Source organism: Hetaerina americana, unplaced genomic scaffold, assembly GCF_022747635.1.
Source record: "Hetaerina americana unplaced genomic scaffold, ioHetAmer1.1.p SCAF_6, whole genome shotgun sequence".
Taxonomy (NCBI): Eukaryota; Metazoa; Arthropoda; class Insecta; order Odonata; family Calopterygidae; genus Hetaerina; species Hetaerina americana.
The window spans coordinates 84714582-84734828 of NW_027287205.1; the positions used below are offsets into that span (position 1 = coordinate 84714582).

At 35.1% G+C, this 20247-nt stretch overlaps 1 protein-coding gene across 3 annotated transcripts in view; it reads right to left on the reverse strand.

Annotated features, from left to right (window-relative positions):
• The window catches only part of Lar (tyrosine-protein phosphatase Lar), a 356161-nt gene that overhangs the window by 48714 nt on the left and 287200 nt on the right, over positions 1 to 20247 (reverse strand). For 2 of the 3 annotated variants that reach the window (XM_071594169.1, XM_071594168.1), the window contains exons 3-10: positions 19256 to 19366; positions 18360 to 18635; positions 17853 to 17954; positions 16815 to 17039; positions 8844 to 8944; positions 6404 to 6599; positions 5912 to 6045; positions 2129 to 2279 (exon numbers count right to left, since the gene is read on the reverse strand). In XM_071594169.1, coding sequence (XP_071450270.1) covers positions 2129 to 2279; positions 5912 to 6045; positions 6404 to 6599; positions 8844 to 8944; positions 16815 to 17039; positions 17853 to 17954; positions 18360 to 18635; positions 19256 to 19366 — 1296 coding nt within the window. Of the gene's footprint in view, positions 1 to 2128; positions 2280 to 5911; positions 6046 to 6403; positions 6600 to 8843; positions 8945 to 10309; positions 10334 to 15130; positions 15199 to 16814; positions 17040 to 17852; positions 17955 to 18359; positions 18636 to 19255; positions 19367 to 20247 lie in introns of those variants that run through there. The other variant, XM_071594170.1, reaches the window with a different exon arrangement.

The following is a 20247-nucleotide window of genomic DNA, read 5'->3' on the forward strand; positions in this document are numbered from 1 at the left end:
GCTAGACATAACAAAAAATAGAAAAACCCTAAAATATGATTTCAAAAAGTTACTGGTATTTCCATAAGCATCGATGACTTCACTTGAAAGAAAAGCTACAATAAGAATCGGTGGTTCTGACATAAAAATCAACAATCTGAACAGAAGTTGAACTTTTAAAATTAAATTTTCCCACAAGATACATTCTTAAATTTATTCTAACTTTACTGCAGTTGTAAAGAACAAAACAACTTATTTATAAAAACTGATAAATGCCAAAAAGTGCTTGCAATGAAATACAAAAATTCCTTAACCACGTATAAAAATTAATAGTTTGCCTAAACTGTGCAAATTTGGTGATCAGCTTACAAAGTCTACAGATAATTATGCAGTGTATGGCAGAGGGCATCCGGTGCAAATCACATAGGCAGAGGTTTCATGAAAATTAAGGTGCTCAGGTTTTAAAGTGAAGCGGTGCCAAAATGAAAGGTGCTTTTAGGTTGATTGTGCCAGGTATTAGTTTGTGGGGGAACAGCAACAAGTCATCACGTAATCATTAGTAAACAACAAATATCACACAGCAGGAAATGTGCCAATGCTTGAGTGCTCTGGTGCTGCAACAAGAGTGAATCATTCACATAGCAGTGAAGGAGTGATTTATAACCTGTATGATAACTCATGCATTGTCATTAAATATTTTAATTGAACATACAGAATTCTTCATCAAGAGATTAATGGATTTTTATTGCTTAGCATACCACTATTAAAGTTACTTGTAAGCTCATTATTGTATATAGACAATCATACAGACATCCACACAACAAGGCAAAAGGATGTATGTACAAAACTGTGCTCAATTAATACTACGTGAGGTAAGATATTACAAATGGTATCAAATGTATCAACATACATGAATATAAATATAATATTCTGGCTTAAATCAATGGCAATGGTGATCATTATTACATAGCAATCATTGTGCACATTATAACAGGAGTGAAGTTAATTAGGTGCTTATTTAATAGTTAAAGGCACTGATGGTGAAGTAATTAGCACTTCCTCAGGTGCAGCACATCAACTTTATCAACAACATACTGACTAAGAGCCTTACCGGAAAACAGTGTACAAGTTGACTCAATTGTGGGTCCCATCACAAGACTGGCCTTGGAATATTAAATAATTTATAGAGAAAAGAAATCTAGTCACATAATAGAGGAAAAAGATATGGGTTCGGTAAAAATCTGGATGCAAAGTGTTGGGGATGTTAAAGGGGTGGAAAGTGCATCAAAACAGAGATGAATGTTTCAACTGTCAAACAGATTTGTGCTCTAGTGAAGGTTTATCTTATGTTTAGTGCTGTGCAGAGGGAAGTTATCCAAGATGGATCCAAATTGGTGCAAAATAAACTTCCAAAAAGAAACCAAAACCTCCTAAGGAGGAAATTATTTTTATTAACCAGAACATTAGGTAAGAAAAAATACCACAAAGAGATTGAAAATTTAAGGTGAAAATGTTGATGGGCACTAAAGGCCTTTTACCTACCTCATCAGCCCATGGGAACTCATGAAATCCCTCCCGCAATTCCCAACCCCCATGATTCCCTGCCAAAACACCCACAGTAGTTGTAAAAACTATCGTTGAATGTTATACTTTTTTAATGAGCCTTGTGTTCAATTACCTGCATTAATCATCCTCCACCAATATATGCATCATTGCTACAATATGTAGAGGCAGCAAAATTCCTGGAGACACTACTGAAACAAAATTCTATACACAGAGAAGTCTGAATTGAATTAAATAGCTCTGCATTTTGCCTTTGAGTTTACACCATAATGGAAAAATCACTTAGAATGCTAAAAAATGATTCAACATGAGTGCTGAAAAATGGTCACTGCTTCCAATACAGGGACAACAAGAATCAATGCTAGCAGAGAGTTATTTGGCAGGATTTATTTTTTCTTTAAACTTAAAAGAGCAAATTAAATAATCTAAAACTCAATCGTAATGAGAGCCAAATGGTCCTCGACTTAATTGGAAAAGAGGAAAATGAATTACAAAACTGAACGCCGAGCTATCTGCTTCAGACAAACTTCTTCAATTCTCCGGGAAAAACACTCTGGTGTATATTTCATTCTTCCTATGACCTTACCATACTGTTTAGTGCGGACTGGAATGGGTGGTGTGGTGGCCCCTTCCCCTCTCTGTGACCGGGCAGCCAGCCAAATGAAATAAAGAGTGTTGGGGTACAGGCTCGTCAACGTGTAACTTTCTGTTATCCCAATTCGCCGGTGGTGCTTCTCCTAAATACAGCAAAGCAAAGCTGAGTCAGATTCATCGCCAATTACGGGCTAAAAATCACGCAAACATCAATGGAACATGAAACACATCCATTTGGATCCAAACCAGCAAAACAAACAGAATTTGACCAAACAAATGGAGTCATACCTGGGGGGAGAGTAAAACTCAATTTTATTCATTACATCGGCCAGCAAATTCAAAATGTGATACAATTTATTGCATATTTTCCTCCTAATATCAGTTCATTTCTCATTAAACATTACTTGACCTCCAGAATTATATCACCCATTACATCACCTCATCTTAACACATCTTCAAGTATATTTAACCCTCTTAGTGCGGCGGGCCGATATATCGGCTCTTGCGTAGGCTATTGTTTAAATCGCTGTAACTTATGATTTTTTCTTTAATAATTTATGGTTTTTGTGCTATCGATAGGTTGAATTCCATAGAATTATGTAACTAATTTTTTAATATTTTATCAGCAATTTTAAATGCTTTTCAAAAAGTATAATTCTTACTATAATTTTTTCGTTCAGTTTTGTACATGTCGGGAAGCTCAGCCTAATTGTTTGCTCGTTTTTTTTCCTGAGTGGTCTTTCCACTATGAAAGGCCACTGAAAGGCTACTAATCTGTTTTCATCTGTAATCTCTTAAATGTGTTGTAGTGTCGTGGTGTTGATATATAGCTGCTTATTCAGACTTTGTTGAGACGATGGAAATGAGACCACTGCTTTGTAATCATTTTGGTTTCTCTTGCCGTCCATCCTATCTAATCAATTGCGCCCTGTGTAATGGATTACATTGTCAGCAGTTCTCTGTGAGTTAGAACTTGGTTTTTTTCTGCCTTTAGATTGTAAGCACATTGCCGCAGTCTCAAGGAAAGGGGAAAAGTCCCAATTTGACTCGGTGAGATCAGCCTTTTCAACAAAATCGAACTATGCAGAGGCTGACAAAAAAATTTGCAATTCACTGGTTTTTCTTTATTTATTTATAATATTTTCTGCATGTCTTTTTGATTCTTTATTATATTTAAATATCGTAGTTTAATTGAAAAATGTTTTTGAAAAAATATTAGTTTTGTGTCTAAAAATCGAAATATAATTGCTAAAAAAATATTCTTCAAATTTATGATACTGTAGTAATTACATTTATTTTTCAGATGATGTAAATGTATTACATCATTATTAACTACAATATTATATTTTAAAATAAAAAAACTGCATATGGATATCTAAACAAATAACTTCATAATGTTTTTTTTTCTAAGGTGATACATTTTCTTAAATTACCCTTTGCACTTCTCACTAGTACCCCTGGAATCCCCGCCACACTAAGAGGGTTAATAATGAGCCAAAATGTGTTTTGTTAATGCAATGCTTGTGTTCCGTTAATACTCTTGTGAAGGATAACTGGTGAATCCTCGCATGATTAATTAGGTTCATTGTTTGCATATATCATTTTAAACACTTTTTAATGGTTTTTACTTCTGAGGCAACACAATCAACTCCATGCTTCCAGTGAAACTGCAAGGTCCACTGAAAATAAAGGTTATCATCTTAAAAGATCGTCCCAGAAATAATCTTGAGGAAGAAACCGAATGTCTTTATGGCAAAACCAATTCAGCGTCTGCTAATGCAACATTCAATGTTTGGTCTGGCAATGTGCCCTTTGGGTTTCTATCATTTAGTATCAATGCAGACTAAATAAAAATTTCGCCCCATGTAAGTATATTACAGTAAGAAGAGAAATAATTTGGATTTAATTTGGCCTCTGTTCCTATTTCATAGCATGCTCGGACATTGGGAGATTTTTCTGTTCTTAGCATGTCCATTCCCATACCATGTAAATAATTATTATAAGTAAACTTTTGCCACCTCTTTTGCATGCTCAGGAAAGGGGTAAAACTAACATTTTTCTTTGGGTAAGTAGACAGCCCAATGAACAAATCAACAAAATACTTCTTCTTGTACCTAAAAATAAGTATAATAACTCTCAAATTCCAAAGAAACTGCGGGAGATGTGTTGTAGCACATAGTTAAAAAATCATAAACATAAAATCCCAATACTCTTTTTCATGATTGTGTGTACTCAATACCATAACTGGCAAAATGAATGCCATTTCCCAGGATTTCTCATAAGTCAGACAGTAATTCTTTATCATAGTTTATGGCACTGCCGGTACAAAATTTATGGATATCAATCAGAAGAAGTTCCACTGATTTGGACATAAACCCACGTTAAGTAAATTTATTTTCTGGTATGCAATATCCTTACTGATGCCATTGACCTCCATGCACTACCCCTCTCTCAAAAGTAAATAATAATTGACGGTGAGTATGGTAGTTTGAGAGAATATGGTCCTCTGGCTTCTATGGACAGAAATAATAGGTCCACTATATAAAGGACCATGGTAATTACGGCAACTGGCCCTCTCCCCTCTTCAGAAACAGCAAATAACGATCACCAACCTCTATTGCTCACAAAAATTTGGTTCGAATGGGTCCTTGCTGCATCTTCACGCACTAAATAACGATTATGTAATGGGCAGTTGGTTAGCTTTTCCTAAATAATTTCAACTGCTAAATTACACACTGACTCCTCTCTTTAAAATAATATTTCTTGAGCAGATAAATATAAATTTGCAAACATATCGGTTAAAGAAGCTTTGGCAGTTGCTCACTTACGTCAAGCCAATACAGAGCCATGCTCTTGAAGGCCCATCATTGTGCTATTGTATGCTTACAATTTGCCCAAATAAGTAACCAGAGAGCAGCAGTGTGACTTGTCCCAATGCATTAAATGACTATGCTAACATTGAGGTAGGATGGAGGCCGATGAGGTGGGAGGGAGTGCCTCTTGCCGGGAACAATCCTAACCCTAGGGATAACTGGATGTTGAATAGTCAGCACTTCACTGCACTAGATAATCGTTCCTCATCAACTAATACTTGAGGTTTTCTAGAATGTACAGAAATTTGGAATGTGTGAGAGTATTCACAAAACTTTTTAGTAAGAGTTTGATTAGCGAAAATAGAGATGGATACTAATAAAAATTGATACTAACAAAAAAAAACCACATATTCCTAATAGCAACACCTTAGTCTCTCGATTTATCAATGTTTTGCACTTTGGCAACTGTGCTCATTGAAACAAATAATAATTTACAGTTAAACAACCTATTGATGCACGAAATTATATTATTCAATGGTAATTTTGGCTGCATCATTTGTCATTATGATTAGTTATTATTTTGCTTAATGATATTAATTAGTTAAGGCGAGCATGAGCATTCTCGATCAGAAAACGTAAAAATGAGAGACAAAAATGTTTTTGTTTGGAAAAAGTCCCTGAATGTACTGAATAGCCAAAAGGCATACATGAAGCATGGACCTAATGCAAGTGAGTACCATGCCAATCCTGAAGACAACTCATGAAGTGAAAATTGAGGCCCATTTTCAACAAAATTGCACAAATAATTTTAAATGAAAAAAGCAAGATTACAGACTAAATTTACAAAACCCAATGAATCAACATCTACAATGAAATCATAAAGACAAAATTCATACTGAGAAATGGATATCAGTGATAGGCTTATAAAATATTACAATTCATACACTTTGGAAAATACTTACCTTAGCATAAGTGTCATTCCAGTAGAGGTCATAGCTGACAATATTTTCCCCCGAATGAGCAGGTTTACTCCACTTCAAACTGACCGAAGTTTCTCCAATATCAGTTGCGTGCAAATTGCTTGGCTGGCTGGGTACTGCTCATGCATGAATGGAATTATTTTAATGTCCTTTAAAATTATTCAATGAAGCTTAAAAAGTAATTCCAAACAATCAATGTCTTCATCTTTTAAAATGAAGAAATATATGCCCAGTTTGAAAACTCTAAATCAATATAAAAATATTAATGATGCCAAATTCATTCCATTCAAATTTTTAAATGAAATTTGAGGGCACACAAAATGACATTAAGAGCAAAAATATGAAATATTGTATCAATAAAATACTGCCCAAGAAGACAACAAGGTAAACGCACCGTGTAGACCAAACGGCTGCTCAACATGCTTCAGATGGTCACTGCAAAATAAACCTTTCCACCCTAACTTCACCACTTACCTCCTTGCTGTGTTTTCACTTGAACCGGAGCAGAGAGAGGTCCTGGTCCCACGCTGGTGAATGCCTGAACCCTTATGGTGTAGATGGTGTGTGGAATGAGATCGGATATTGTCGTGAGCTGGTTGTTGTCCACCATCTGAGACTCCCATGACGCCATCGGAAGACTGGGTGTCACCGTGTAATACACTTTGTATCCCTATGACAATTGTGAGATCAAACAATGTTCCATCAGCACTTATAAGTTAAGGTTATTCTAAATGCGCAAAGCAATAAGCATTCTGTAATCATTAACTGTATTTATATTTAGATGAAAATATTCCACAATAGATGTAATCAAAAATAACAACAAAAACACAAAGAGACGACATTTTATACATGTTTACATAAATTTTACTTGAACACCAAGCCATTAATGTCAGCTTCAAGAAATTCCTCGACGGAGTAAAAATGCTTGGTTTGATAACCGATAATACAGTTTGCTCATGAATTTTGAAACGTTGGTGCTGCATGCAGGAGGTGATAGTTTATTTAATAATATGATGCTCATGATTTTCACAGTGTTTAGGGCAGTGGTGGGCACTACCGCCCCCGTGGGGCGGTGCTCTAGTCTATGGGGGCAAAAAGAGGCATGGAGGCGGCAGAGGGGTACCGGAGGGTCCTGACAATGTGACATTTGCAAAGGCTCGGAGACCTTCCTTTTTTCTCCATTTTTAAGCTACTTTTTTTTTGAGGGTTTACATTGTTTCCCGCATCTGGAAGTAATTTAAACCATGCGCTTATTTACATTTTATAGGGGTTTAATCTCATTTGGTCTATCGTTGACACAACTTCACGACACTGAGTACTTCGACAGAGAGGTTTAGTGTGAATAAAACAGGTGTGAATGAGGAGAGGAATCAGCTTATCTGATAATTAGATTTGGTGTTTTCACATGAAATATTTACCTGGACTAAGATTTCCTAACAATTTGGTTCTAAGGATATTATAAAGGCTGCATTGGTAAGTTATTTTTCATTTATCCCACAGTATCATTCTTGTTATAGTAATATCAACAAATTTTTAGTATTATTTTATAATGGTGAAGCATATTACAAAAATAAATGGCCAGTATATTGTTTATGCTTTTATGAAATGGTAATATAAAGTTCAAAAAGAGGACTTTTCCCTCATGCTTCATATATACACGAATGAACTTTCCTGGCTAGATATCAATTAAATAAATTCCCAGTTCACTGATCTAAGTGATGGTTTTGCTGCAATTGTGCATTTCTTTGAAGCATAGCTTCTTTCAAACAATGGGTAATATTCAAAATTATTCTTTGAATAAAAAGAAAACTTTGAAAATATTTTGCCTTCATGAGTAAATTAAGTAATAAACATACTTCTTCACACAATTCCTCTTAATAATTTATCATCAAATGAAAAGGTGGCCTTGCTATGGAATAAACTTTAGTTGAAACAACACACACACAAGTATCCAAAAAAATTAAATCACAGCCAATTTCACCGAAACAGTGCCTTGAACTGCCTAGAAGTTTAAACATCATTTTTAATTTACATTTAGCAATTATATAACATGAATATTTTCAATTTATGAAAACAGAATAACCAATCATGTTTTGCTAAAATTAGTTAAACAATTAAGCGACAATTATAGTTCTTAATGGTCTAGAAGTAATTTAAGGGTATTCTATTGCCTAATTTAATAACATATTTCCATCAAATAAAATTTTCATGGGATGGATGGGCTTGATGACCTAATACCAATTTTCCAACACCCAGTTTAATGTCACTTAGCATGTGTCTAAAATCACTGGGTTCACAAACCTTAAGACAGTTTCTCTGCTTGGAAATAAGCTGAATGATTCCACTAAAACCACGTTCCACCAAATATGAAGATGAAAATGCAAGGAGGAGTTCTTTAACCACAATCTATAATGCAGGATAACTATCGGAAAACTCCTTCTGCCACCAAAACTCTTGATAATTTTTCTTAAGCTTTGGTTTCAATTCAACATCATTTTGTGGTCCAATTAATTCTTCCTCTAATACTCCTCCATATCTACAAATGGATTCATCACCTAGTCAGGAATTTCCAACAAATGAATACCCTCAAATTACTGCATCACATTTTTATGCAAGATGGCTAAATGGTCCCAAAAGACTTTTATCATCACCACGCCGCTGTAATGATAGGTTTGAGACTTACCCAGGGAACATGATCACCCCAGCTTGATGCAGAATCAAGGATGAAGCCTAGTTTAACAATCTGATTATTTTCAACTACTTTTTTGGGCAAAGTGAATAACGGATGCTGGGTTTAAAATAGTTTAGATTATTATATTGTATTTATGTAGCTTTCTCTTTCTCGGGGCCTCAATTTGTCATTTGATCATCAAATGAAATTTTACAAGATGATTAAAGTTGAAATGTTGCTTACAGTGACTTGGCCATTTGGCATTTCTGGTTCATCCCACTGAATCACCATAGTACTGGAAGATAGCGGCCGCACTTGCACATTCCGGGGAGCAGTTCCAGGTTCTGATAAAAGAGGGTTGGGAAAAACTCTGTTAATTCAATACAAAGAACTAAGAATAGAAAAAAACTTGAGAAGGGGGAAGTAAACGTTGAATACATTGATATGAAGAAGAGTGAATGATTCAATTGATAATTATTTCCTTTTAAAAGTAATACACAGTGAGGCAATAGATAAATTAGTAAATTGGATTGGAATTAATGATCCAATATCTATCTTCAGTTTTCCAAGGAGTAATGTTATTGTTATTGACATCAATACAACATTTTTCTGAGGAAATTCATACAAAGACAATAGCTAAAATGGCAAAAATACTGTTGAGGGCCATTTTCATTATGGATTATTGAATCAAAGAGAACATATAACACACATAGATTAATTATACCACAGAAAAAAGTAAGTGCAAAAGTTTCTTTTTGAGAAAGAATCAACAAACAAAACAATGAACAACTTATGCATGAAAGTGGTGAACAAAAAGCATTCAGAGAAAAAAGAGGAATAAGCACTAAAAGAAGTATTAGCCAAAACCAAACATCTGGTAAAATAAAAAAATGAAAGTTATTACATGGGAATAGAATCGATGCTAAATTTTTAATGATTTTAAATTACTGTTATATGGATGACATATCTTTGGATCATATAGGCATCAATTAGGGCAACAAAATAATAATGAAAATAAAAATGCTGGTTCAAAATGCCCCTTGTAAAATTCTTTTCCATAATAATGGTACCAAAATAATTACTGCAAAAAGGATTTGAGCTTTCATAAGAATTCAAACTGATTAGAATTTATTCATCCATATTAAGTCAGTGTTAAATTGTTACAAAAAATGATTGAAAGATTTGAGAAAAGGAGGAATTCCATGGTGAAAAAATAATTTGCCTTGACCTGGATCCTGGCCCAGACAAACATTTTTCACACTGTGCAATTTCTGCATTTTGATGCACATCAGCGGATTATGCCGTCATAGTGACTGTCCTCGCATCTCCCACAGTTCTTTGAATTAGTAATGACAGACAGGAAAAATCATAAGATATCTAGCTACTGTATCTGAGTGTTCAACACTAATTCCACAAAATGTGAAACATATGAAATAAAAGAAATATATTAAATATTTTGCAAGATGGAACATATGATATTAATACATGCACAAAATATAAAAAAGAGAATGAAGGTAAACTCAACTGATAGGTGTGCTGAGACACTGCCACATATTGACAATGTATTGAAATTTTTGTGCTTATTTTAAGAGCTGTTACTAACTCAGTGCTTACACTAATGAAACAAACAAATGTCAACGATAAAACAAAAAAGACATGCTTAATAAATTGAAAATCCACTCTTAATTATTCATATATTATTAACTTACTGGCACCTCCAAAAGAAGGATCAGCTAGAAAGAAAATGTATTTTGTTGAATTTTACATATATTTGTTTGTTGGCATAAAATATTGAGTGCACATATCATTAAGACAAAGGAGAGTGCAATTTTAGGTGGTGAGGCTACACATATTGTTTACACATACATTGAATGAAATGCTTATTCATGATTTTCTGCAGTTCTTACAACTTAATACTACATTAATTTCATTGTGCTGTTCGCTGAATAAGCCATTCACATATCTGCTGATTTTAATATTACTAGTGATAGAAATCAGCACATTAGATATCCAAGTACATCTTATTTCTACCTAATCTGGCAGTACTTGCAATATACAAGTGAAGACTACAGTAAAATCAAATTGTTGCGGGCTCCTTTATTTTTTTGTAATACATTGGCAAACACTGGGCAAATAACTACAAGGTGCAATGCAGTGTGGTGATTACACACCCTTATGGAATGCTGCAATGAGATTTATGCAAACTGGAGCATATTTTGCTTTACATCAAGAACAGAATATACTTCTTGTACACTGAGAACAATTCCGCTTCATTTCAGGACGTTGAGGATTAGAGTTTCTGAATAATTTTTCTTAAATCACAGAATCTGTATTCAATTGCACACATGGCATCCGCTAGTTTACATGCATCAACAGTTTCCATAAATCATTTTTTTTTATTTATTAAATTCATTAAAACTTATTAAGTAATGCAGGTACTCTCATGGCAGCATATTAAGAGATTCAATGTATTTGACTTCAAGTATTCAAAGGCCAAAGGACTTCAAATTTAAAAAGAGAGAATTGTTCTGATACCCGTCCCTTATTTATTTACTTATGTTCTATATTATCTTAGGAATGCATCTACCTATTCACCTGTGTGATTGTGTCTGTGAAGCATACAAATTAGATTTATCAGCTTTATTTAGGAAAATGAACAACAGAATTTAGCAATGAATTCAATCGTCATGGACATGGGATTCACAGAACTGTTTTACCCACTAAGCAAGGTCAAACACTGATTTAAAGGTCCATTGTAACAGTGATCCATTGCTCAATCCGCCCTGAAAACTAAATGTGCGGCCGGTCCATTTGATGCAAAGTGCTGCTCTGCCCTGCTCACACACTCAATACCATTTATCAATGGATATTCAACTTCAGAGTCTCAATTGTAAGAGCCATAGTGTGCGGGTAACTAAGTTCCCTATTCATTTTATTTCCTGCATTGTTTTGTTTTTTCAACAATTTAAACACTGGGGATTCCATGCTTAATTTCATGCGTTGCATTTGTTTTAAAATTGATTTTGGAGAGTATTGAATATTTCTATTCCTCATTTCCTATTTTTTTAAATCTCTCCACACATGGACCTATATAGATAAATTTGAATGTTGTGTACAGCTAAGCATTTAGCAACGCTGACTGTTGTGCTGCCCATCAGAGAGATTGGATAGTGTGGACTCATAAATGTTTCTTGGTAGTCAGTGTTCACACATGCACCTTTGTAACTTTCTGAGAACACTAAAACCAGTTGGGGATCGAGGGGGTGCAGTGGCTAATGTACTTTGAGTGAGCACATCATCTGTCAGATGGAACATTAAACTGTGGACCCCTTGGCACCTTTTGTTTAGATTAGACTAATGCCGACACTGTATTCCTTTCCACCCTTCCTCCTTTCCCACCCATCCCTAATGGCACAAGTGACCTTGGCTGTCAGTCGCCTCCCATAAAAATTCTACTAATAAAATCACTTCCACCAAAATATGGCTACACTGGATAAAATTGAACTAACAGCTCAAAACATGACTGTATTATGTACCCATGAAGCAACAGTCTTCATTTTAAAGCCTTTTTAAACAAAGAAAGTACACACAAAATATCATTACATAAGATGAAGAAAGAACGACGCAAAAAGCAAAACCTCAATATTTAAACTTTTTAATATTATTGGAAGGTTTTAATTACGTCCGACTTCCAAAAAATTTAATCCTAAGCCTTGCCTCTGTCCCAGCTCAAAAGATATTCTGTGTCAGAGGAAGGGATAAGAGTGTAGAACCGACCATCACATTCAAAACCACTGCGCTAATCAACAGTGTAGTAAATGATTTTACTTCTATGGAAAATTACATTACTGTACTTCAACAGTTTCGGTGAGTGAAAGTTGATGTAATGCGACAACTCAGACACATGTACGACACAATATTTCCATTAATGCATTCTGTGCTACCACTTACTTGATCACTACACATTAATACAACATTATCTCTTCAAAAGAAATAACCTTGAACTTATTCAACGAAGTAATGGCATTGCACATCTGCATAAAAACTCTAAAAAGTATGAAGCACTTCACTTAAAAAGGATATCTAATGCAAACAGAAAGTTATATCCATAAACTCCTTCAAACAACCTTGGTTTTACCACTACCAACCTAGGGTTTTGGCTTTAATATGCCCGCCCAAAGCACAGACATAACGTCTATTAACCCTTTTGGTCACACCGCAATGTGGGGCTAGTGACAGGATACTTAAATTTTTAAGTTCTCAAGTTCACCACACAGTTTCATTTAATAACTTCTGTTACATAAGTAGATACATACATGATGTAGCTCACTTCCTTGAAATATTCCAATTTCTCGTTTGTAATCAGAGTTAAAGCCTTTTGTTTGAACCAGGTTACTATTTAAAAAAATTAACTTGTCTGGAAAGAAACCACTTTTTCGTAAGTATTTCTCACACTAATACACATGTATTTCCTTGTGGCATTCTTCTGATATCGTTTCATCACAATTCATGTTACTTCTCGCAGCAAGAATTTGTACATAGCAGGTGCAATAATAATTGGCCAACTTACCAGACCACAGAGGGTTAATTTACATTTAATTTATTGACTCCCTTCTTTCAACAAGGGCATGCATTTGCATTTTCTATAATTATATCTTAAATTTTGATAAAAAAAACTAGGATGCTATTGAAAGAAGGAAATCAAAATTCATTGGTATGAATTTGTCTTAAAAGTGGCCCATCAAATCGTAGTACAGCAGCCATGTTGGACTGAGTGGCACTCGAGCTAACTCAAGCAAAGGAAAAATTGCTAAGTTGGACTTCGACCATGGAATAGAACTAATTATGCGATTATTGAGTTTACTCACATGTATGAATGGTTGACATATTCACAAGTTAGGAGAATCAATTTGAGATAACTATTTCACTAGTTTTTAGAACCATATGAACAAGCATTTCCAAGGTGCTCTATTTTACGATTCACCAAAGTGTAAGCTCAAACTTTAGAAAACTCATTGCATGTCAGCATTATCCACTGAGGGGTTTTGAATCAATGATTTTCAATTGCTGAGCACCAAAACAAATAATTTAAAACAAACGATCCATGAATAATACATACATCTGCAATGGATTCAAATGAAATAATTACTCCCTTTTTATGTTTAATCTCCATGGACATTGGTTCTCAGAAATTATTATTATATTTAAAATATTAAATGCACTTATCAAAAAGGAAAGGCCTTTGATGGAGTAGAACATACATTCCTGCTCTGCGGATGATTCTTCCACCGCATCTACCTCTCAGCTCCCAATGAGCTTTGGCTGTGGTTCCCAATTACCAAGCCACCAGATTTGACACAACACACACATGTCCATGGAGGGAACTTGAACGCAAGACCCCTGGGCTTATAAGACAGTTGTGCAGCCCACAAGAGTAAACCAGGCAGTCAAAGCAATAACATTTCCAATCAAATGAATTTTTACTTTCCGATATATTGGAAACATCTGATACACAAGTTCACCGCCAGGTGCTCAAAAAACAACTTTTAAGGAAAAGACTACCTTAATTGTGCACTTAACAACTTCAGAGTGATAGTACAGTCAGAGAGCAGTGACAAGATGAAACACTAGAAGTGGCATGCTAAGAAGAAAATATTATTAGAAGTGTAGGCTGGATTACTCAAAGCATCAACTAAAGTCCATTATGGACTTGACATACATAATAATTCATCATTGGTTAAAGTGCATTGGAATTTAAGCAGTACTGAAAAGCTTTTTCCAGTTGTGTTAAAAGAATGAGTGCAATTTTAAAAAGAAATTCTTTTGAGGAAAAACAGCTGTGAAAAGCAAATCTGCATACCTTTACTAAGTATTTAGCAGTCTTAGGCAGAAATTTGAGATTATAAAAGTCAAGAGCAGCTTAAATGTAAAGACTCATTATTCAACTTTGGTTCTAACCATCCAGGGTTACTCACTTTAAATGAAACTGGCTCAATTGAATAACAATTGTGATACATGTGCATTCTATATCCAATTTAGCCTCAAATTCTACCAGTGTACTCTCTTAATTCTTGCTTCAAGACATTACTCATTCATTGACCCTTTACACACCAACTGATCAATTCCATAATTCTTCAACGTGACATTGATCTTTGAAGAAGCGATAACTGTAACCCTGAATTTGATAGTAATAACAAGATGGTGATATAAAATCAAAACCACATTCCAGCAAAGGCCTCCATGGGCATGAAAAGTGCCAAACTTGGTTGTTTTAAAATAATGTGTAAGCTATTTGATGCACTGAATCTATACATGTGAAATAAAAATGCTTTCAGTTTCAAGAGTCAAAGCACGGTAACATAAATAAAATATAACAGGAAGATATTTGTTCTAATTCCTAAAAAGGTTAAAAAGCAACTAAGTTTGGGGTTTTCTAATGTGTGTTGAGAAACTCACACCAGAGGAGGTACCAAGAGATTCATATATATGCATATTGAATCTCTGACAGTAAAAAAATTAAAATGACTTACACAAGTTGCTCAGTCCCAAGTAAACAGGCATTAGTATTGGAAGCATTGAAAAAATAGACATTTCATAAGAGTTGACACAAGAGTTCAATTTGAAAAAAAATTTGTCATGAAGTTAACTCTACAGATCATCCATGGCTGATGAATAAAAAAATGCCACACAAAAAAATTGATTGACGAAAAAATACATTTCAACCATGACCACTGAACGGCCATGCAAAAATCAAGTTGCTATTGAAATATTCAAAATTCAAAACATCAAAAAAGTGAGTGGCTTATGTGCCATGGTGATATAGCTTTTATCATACTTTTAAATTGAATGTTATTCAATTATGCTCATCTAATCTACACTACTTTCTTCTAACAAAATACTGGAAAAAAACTGTTTATTTTAAAAAAATGTTTCATTGGAAGTTCACACAGAATTTTTTTCCAAAAAAATGCTCCATCACTCAAAAATTGGTGACAAAAAGTGGGAAGGGAAGGAGAGTATCCCGTAAGGAGATACTTGGCAAAAAGTACTATTTGTTGCTTCCAAAGTATTGCCGAAATTTGTAACATACTTGCTGGTTACTGTTCTCCAAAGAAAACTCTCGAATGAAGCAAAAAATAAGCAAAAACACATTGATCAATTTCAAAATTCATAGCAAGGAATAAAATGAGGGGAAATTGTGAGCATGAAAAACGTGTGATGACAAAATGAGTATTTGACAAATTAAATCAATTTTATACATCTTTGACCTATAATATCAAACTAATCAATTTCAGGTGATAATAACTCATGTACTGAAATAAACTCTGCAGTGTCTTTCTTCATCTATTGTAAACCTTTCTTACTGCAACCTCCCGTCAACTCTGAAATCAGTAAGACTATGTAATTATGAAAGTCAAAAGTTGAAAATGAGATAATGTCAATTCCAGATACATATCATCATTTACGTGCAACACCACCTGAATGCAGTTCATTAGAATAAAAATAATCAAAGACCCCATTAAACATTTTCACTTATAAACAATAGGGCTTTTAGTTTTTCAATTTTAAGTTTTAATACTGAGTTTTTCCCAATAAATTTGCTGAAATAGTTAACAACTCAAGTATGACACACTTAGTGTGATGACATAAGGCATAATTTCGTGACTCTTGCATACATCTTCTGGCCTGAACGTACAAGGGGAAGTTTCCAACCACAAAATTCCCCGGGAGCTACCATGGACAGCACTTGTAGCAATACTATATTCAAAGTCCACAATCTTTGGGTGAACATTTCATTTTCTAACCTAATGAACACCAAAGTTTAAAGCAGCAAAGGGGAATGCTAATTTTCTTAGGTATAATTAGATAAATTAAGAAAAGTTAAGCACTGATACTTTCAGAAAAGGACGAGAACCACATTCAGGTATGTAACACATGATGCTGCGTTTTCTAATCAGGCCTTTGTTGAACTATGCTGGCCATGAAAAGAAAAAGGGTTTCGCCAGCTTGCCAGCTACTATATTACTATCCTAGAGGTCTTTATCACTTATGGTCTAAGAGTGGAAAATGTTGGAAAATAAAATGGTGCAGTGGCAGTATCTGAATGTAACTTTATAGACCTTTTCGATTTCACTCCTCGTGACCTAAAGAAATCAATAGGTTGTATTAGAAGTCATGCCAATGTTATGAATTGCATTAAAACAACCAACGTACCTGTCTCTCCAGTTGTTACGGTCGCTGGTGTGCTCGCAGGCCCTCTGCCAACACCATTCACAGCTATGACAAAGAACTCGTACTCCGTGTAGGGGCTAAGGCCTCGCACTGTATAATACATCGTGATCACCCCGCTGATCTCCGAATATGCTTGATTTGCATACTTAGGCTTGTATTGTATGACATAGTATTGAAGGTCTTCTGCGGCTCCGATTACACTTGAGCCTATTCCACGGGATAAAAAGATGGACAGGAAATAATATCAATGAAGATAAGCATTGGGAAAAATTCAAGATCCCACGTATTACATGTTTCTGGGACTCGTGAGAAATATCCTGTGAATATCATTAAAGGTGGCAAATCTTCAGAAATAATGTAACTTTCAGGAAGAATGAAAAATGGCCAATACAATGCTCAAGGGGGAAGGGGGGAGACTTATCTGCCAGTAAGTGTGTACTTGCCAACGCAGAGGCACACAAAATTTTGAGAAAAAAATACTGATACACAGTGCTAACGTACAAGAATGAAGCTCGTAAGAGAGGGACAAGAGAAAAGAATGATGAATGCAACACACCAGGGCTGCTTGTTAAAAACCACAACACACTTATAAACATGGCTACAAGATCACGGGAATCACTGATAATTTTTAGTCAGCCAAACTTCTGTTTTGAATTTCATATGAAACACTCTTAAGTTCCTAAACACAATCAGGCATTAATACATTTTAAAGGCATCTCCTGGAAATTTTTCTTTCAAGTTAAATAATAATATCAGTCAATTCATTGAACACACATCACTTCCACAAAGTAATGCTTAAAATAAGCAAGTTTAATAATAATTTTAGTGCTCGTCATAATCTAGATGCAAAAATTCTCCAGGTATTGTGCATTCAGCCAAATTACGAATGAATTTTGTTGTATAATTGACATACATTGAAGTTTAAATTATTTATATTACAACTAAAGTCAACATTAATAATAACTGCAAAAATATTAATTTACAAACTGGCAAAATAAAAAGCTTTCGAGTTCAACCTACCCATATCCCCTGTATCACCTCCACCTCCATATGACCACGTAAGCCTCACAGATGTCGCTGTAATCTCAGATATTCTAACATTCGTTGGTGGACCAGGGAGAGCTGCATAAATATAAAAATGAATGCATAAGTTAGTTGGAAGGAAAGGGATTATTTAAAACAATGATACTGCAAATGGACAAGATTTTCTCTCTCATTAGTTCTGCCAGGGAAAATTAAGTAAGTTGATGTGGTAACCGATGCCAAATATTCTGAGAAATACGCATTACTTTAGTCACCACCCATCATCAAGTAACGACACACCACAGGAAAGGTGCCATTGTTATGAATTCCTCAAATTTGAGAAACTCAAGCTCATAGAAACAAAAGAAAAGATCCAAGAAAGGATTCCATTTGGACATTAGGGGAAGATGGAAAAAAATAACTTGCACTATGGAGAAGTCATTGGATGTAATCATTTTACATTAATGTAAAATTGGCAAATAAAATACAAGAACAATGACTAACCTTGAACTTTTACAAGTGTGGATGCTTGGATGACGCCCAGCGATGAAGCCGCAACGCAGGTGTAATTGGCCGAACGGGTGACTCCCATGAGACGAAGGACATTTCGTCCAATGGGCAACTGGTCTTCAGGTGTCAGCTCGGTAGACTCCCCTTCACGCCACTTAACAAAGGGCATTGGTGACCCAACGGCCACACACGTCAAATTAACATCACCTCCGACTGTCACCTCTTCCACAGGGCGGGGGGGTATCGAGAATTGGGGAGGAACTCGTCGAACTGAAAGTAAATAGAAGCGCCATGGAAATACAGAATCAAACAAGCAAAACTTTGGCAAGCAATAGACTTGGATGAAAGAAATTAATTCCACCATTTATTTGAGTCAAAGACTAACAAATTTAGGACAAAAATAACTAAACTCAGAAAATAAACATGAAAACAATATACCCTAGCAGACAATAGCCTGTGAAGATCTGTTACGACTAAATAACTGTCCACATGACTCATAGATCATGCAATTCTTCACGGAATATATTAAATGTTTCAATTGCAAATGGTGTGAAGTAATTTAAAATTGACCATAGAGGTGGGTACAAATAAAATACAAACTATATAGCCTAGAGCATAGTAAAAACATGAGTTAACTTTGAAATTTCATACTAATATTGAATGTACCATGCTACAAGAACCCTAATTTACTGAAGGTGTGAGGATGAGAAAAAAACAAATTTAATTGCAGCAATAAATAGTTTTCACCAACAGATTCTTTGAAGCCAGTAATGGTATTGGATCTTCATTTACAACATGACTCTAATGTGACTTGAAACCTTGCCCACATGAACGTGGGCATTCCAATGTTCTGAAGTTAAAAAAATTTTCCGAATAGTTGGAAAACTTACCTTTAACATATAACATAGTGGAGTGCGAGTATTCTGTCCCAACAACATTTTCAGCGACACATTCATATTTCCCTTGATCTTCCTCCTCACTGTTCCCAATCTGAAGAGCTCCTAAAATAAAAAACAACCATAAATGCATGATTAAAATTCAGTATACGCGTACAAGTCTCTTGTTAACAATGTCGTCTAGTAATGAAATAAGTTAACTTCAATTAAGCGTCAAAATTACATATTAAATTCACAGAAATTTAATAAATCAATGTTGGAAATGACTTATTAAAAACTATATAACTTTGCATTAACGAATGGTAGTCTTGATGGATTTTTCCATTACGAAAAATGATAACTCGCAGATTAATAATACTCCTGGCGAACTTCGAGGAATTAGCTTTCCTTTACGGATTTCTGTGTGCTTTATGATGCATTCACATTAGATTACTCCCGCGGCGTAAATTAAATGCGATGTTTGAGCATGAACATTTTCACCGGAAGAATTGAGAAAAAACAAAATTGTATCCAAAATTAAAAGTGAAGAAAAAATGAAGAAACGGAACGAGAGAAAGAGAATTATGAAATTAATGTCTTTTACACATCCACCTATTCAGAAATGAACCCGACAGGGAAGCGCAAGTGCGATACTCGGTGCGGTGGCTACCGTACTGGCTTCCCACTGAGAGGGCCCGGGTTCAAATCCCGGCGGTGTTGAATATTTTTCAAAGGTATCTCGATCCCTTTGTGGAGTGCACTTTGAGTGAGTACACCGTCCGTCGGATGGGACGTTAAGCTGTGGATCCCTTGGCGCCTTTCGTAAAGAGTAAGCTATTGCCGACGCCAGGTTTCTCTCCACCCTTCATCCTTTCCTGTCCATCCCCTATGGCTCAAATGACCTCAGCTGTCGGTCGCCTCCCCTCAAAACTACTACTACTCGCGTAGTCTTAATTTGAAGTAAACCTCACTTAAAAGTTCTCTCCACAAAGAACCTAAAGAAAGGA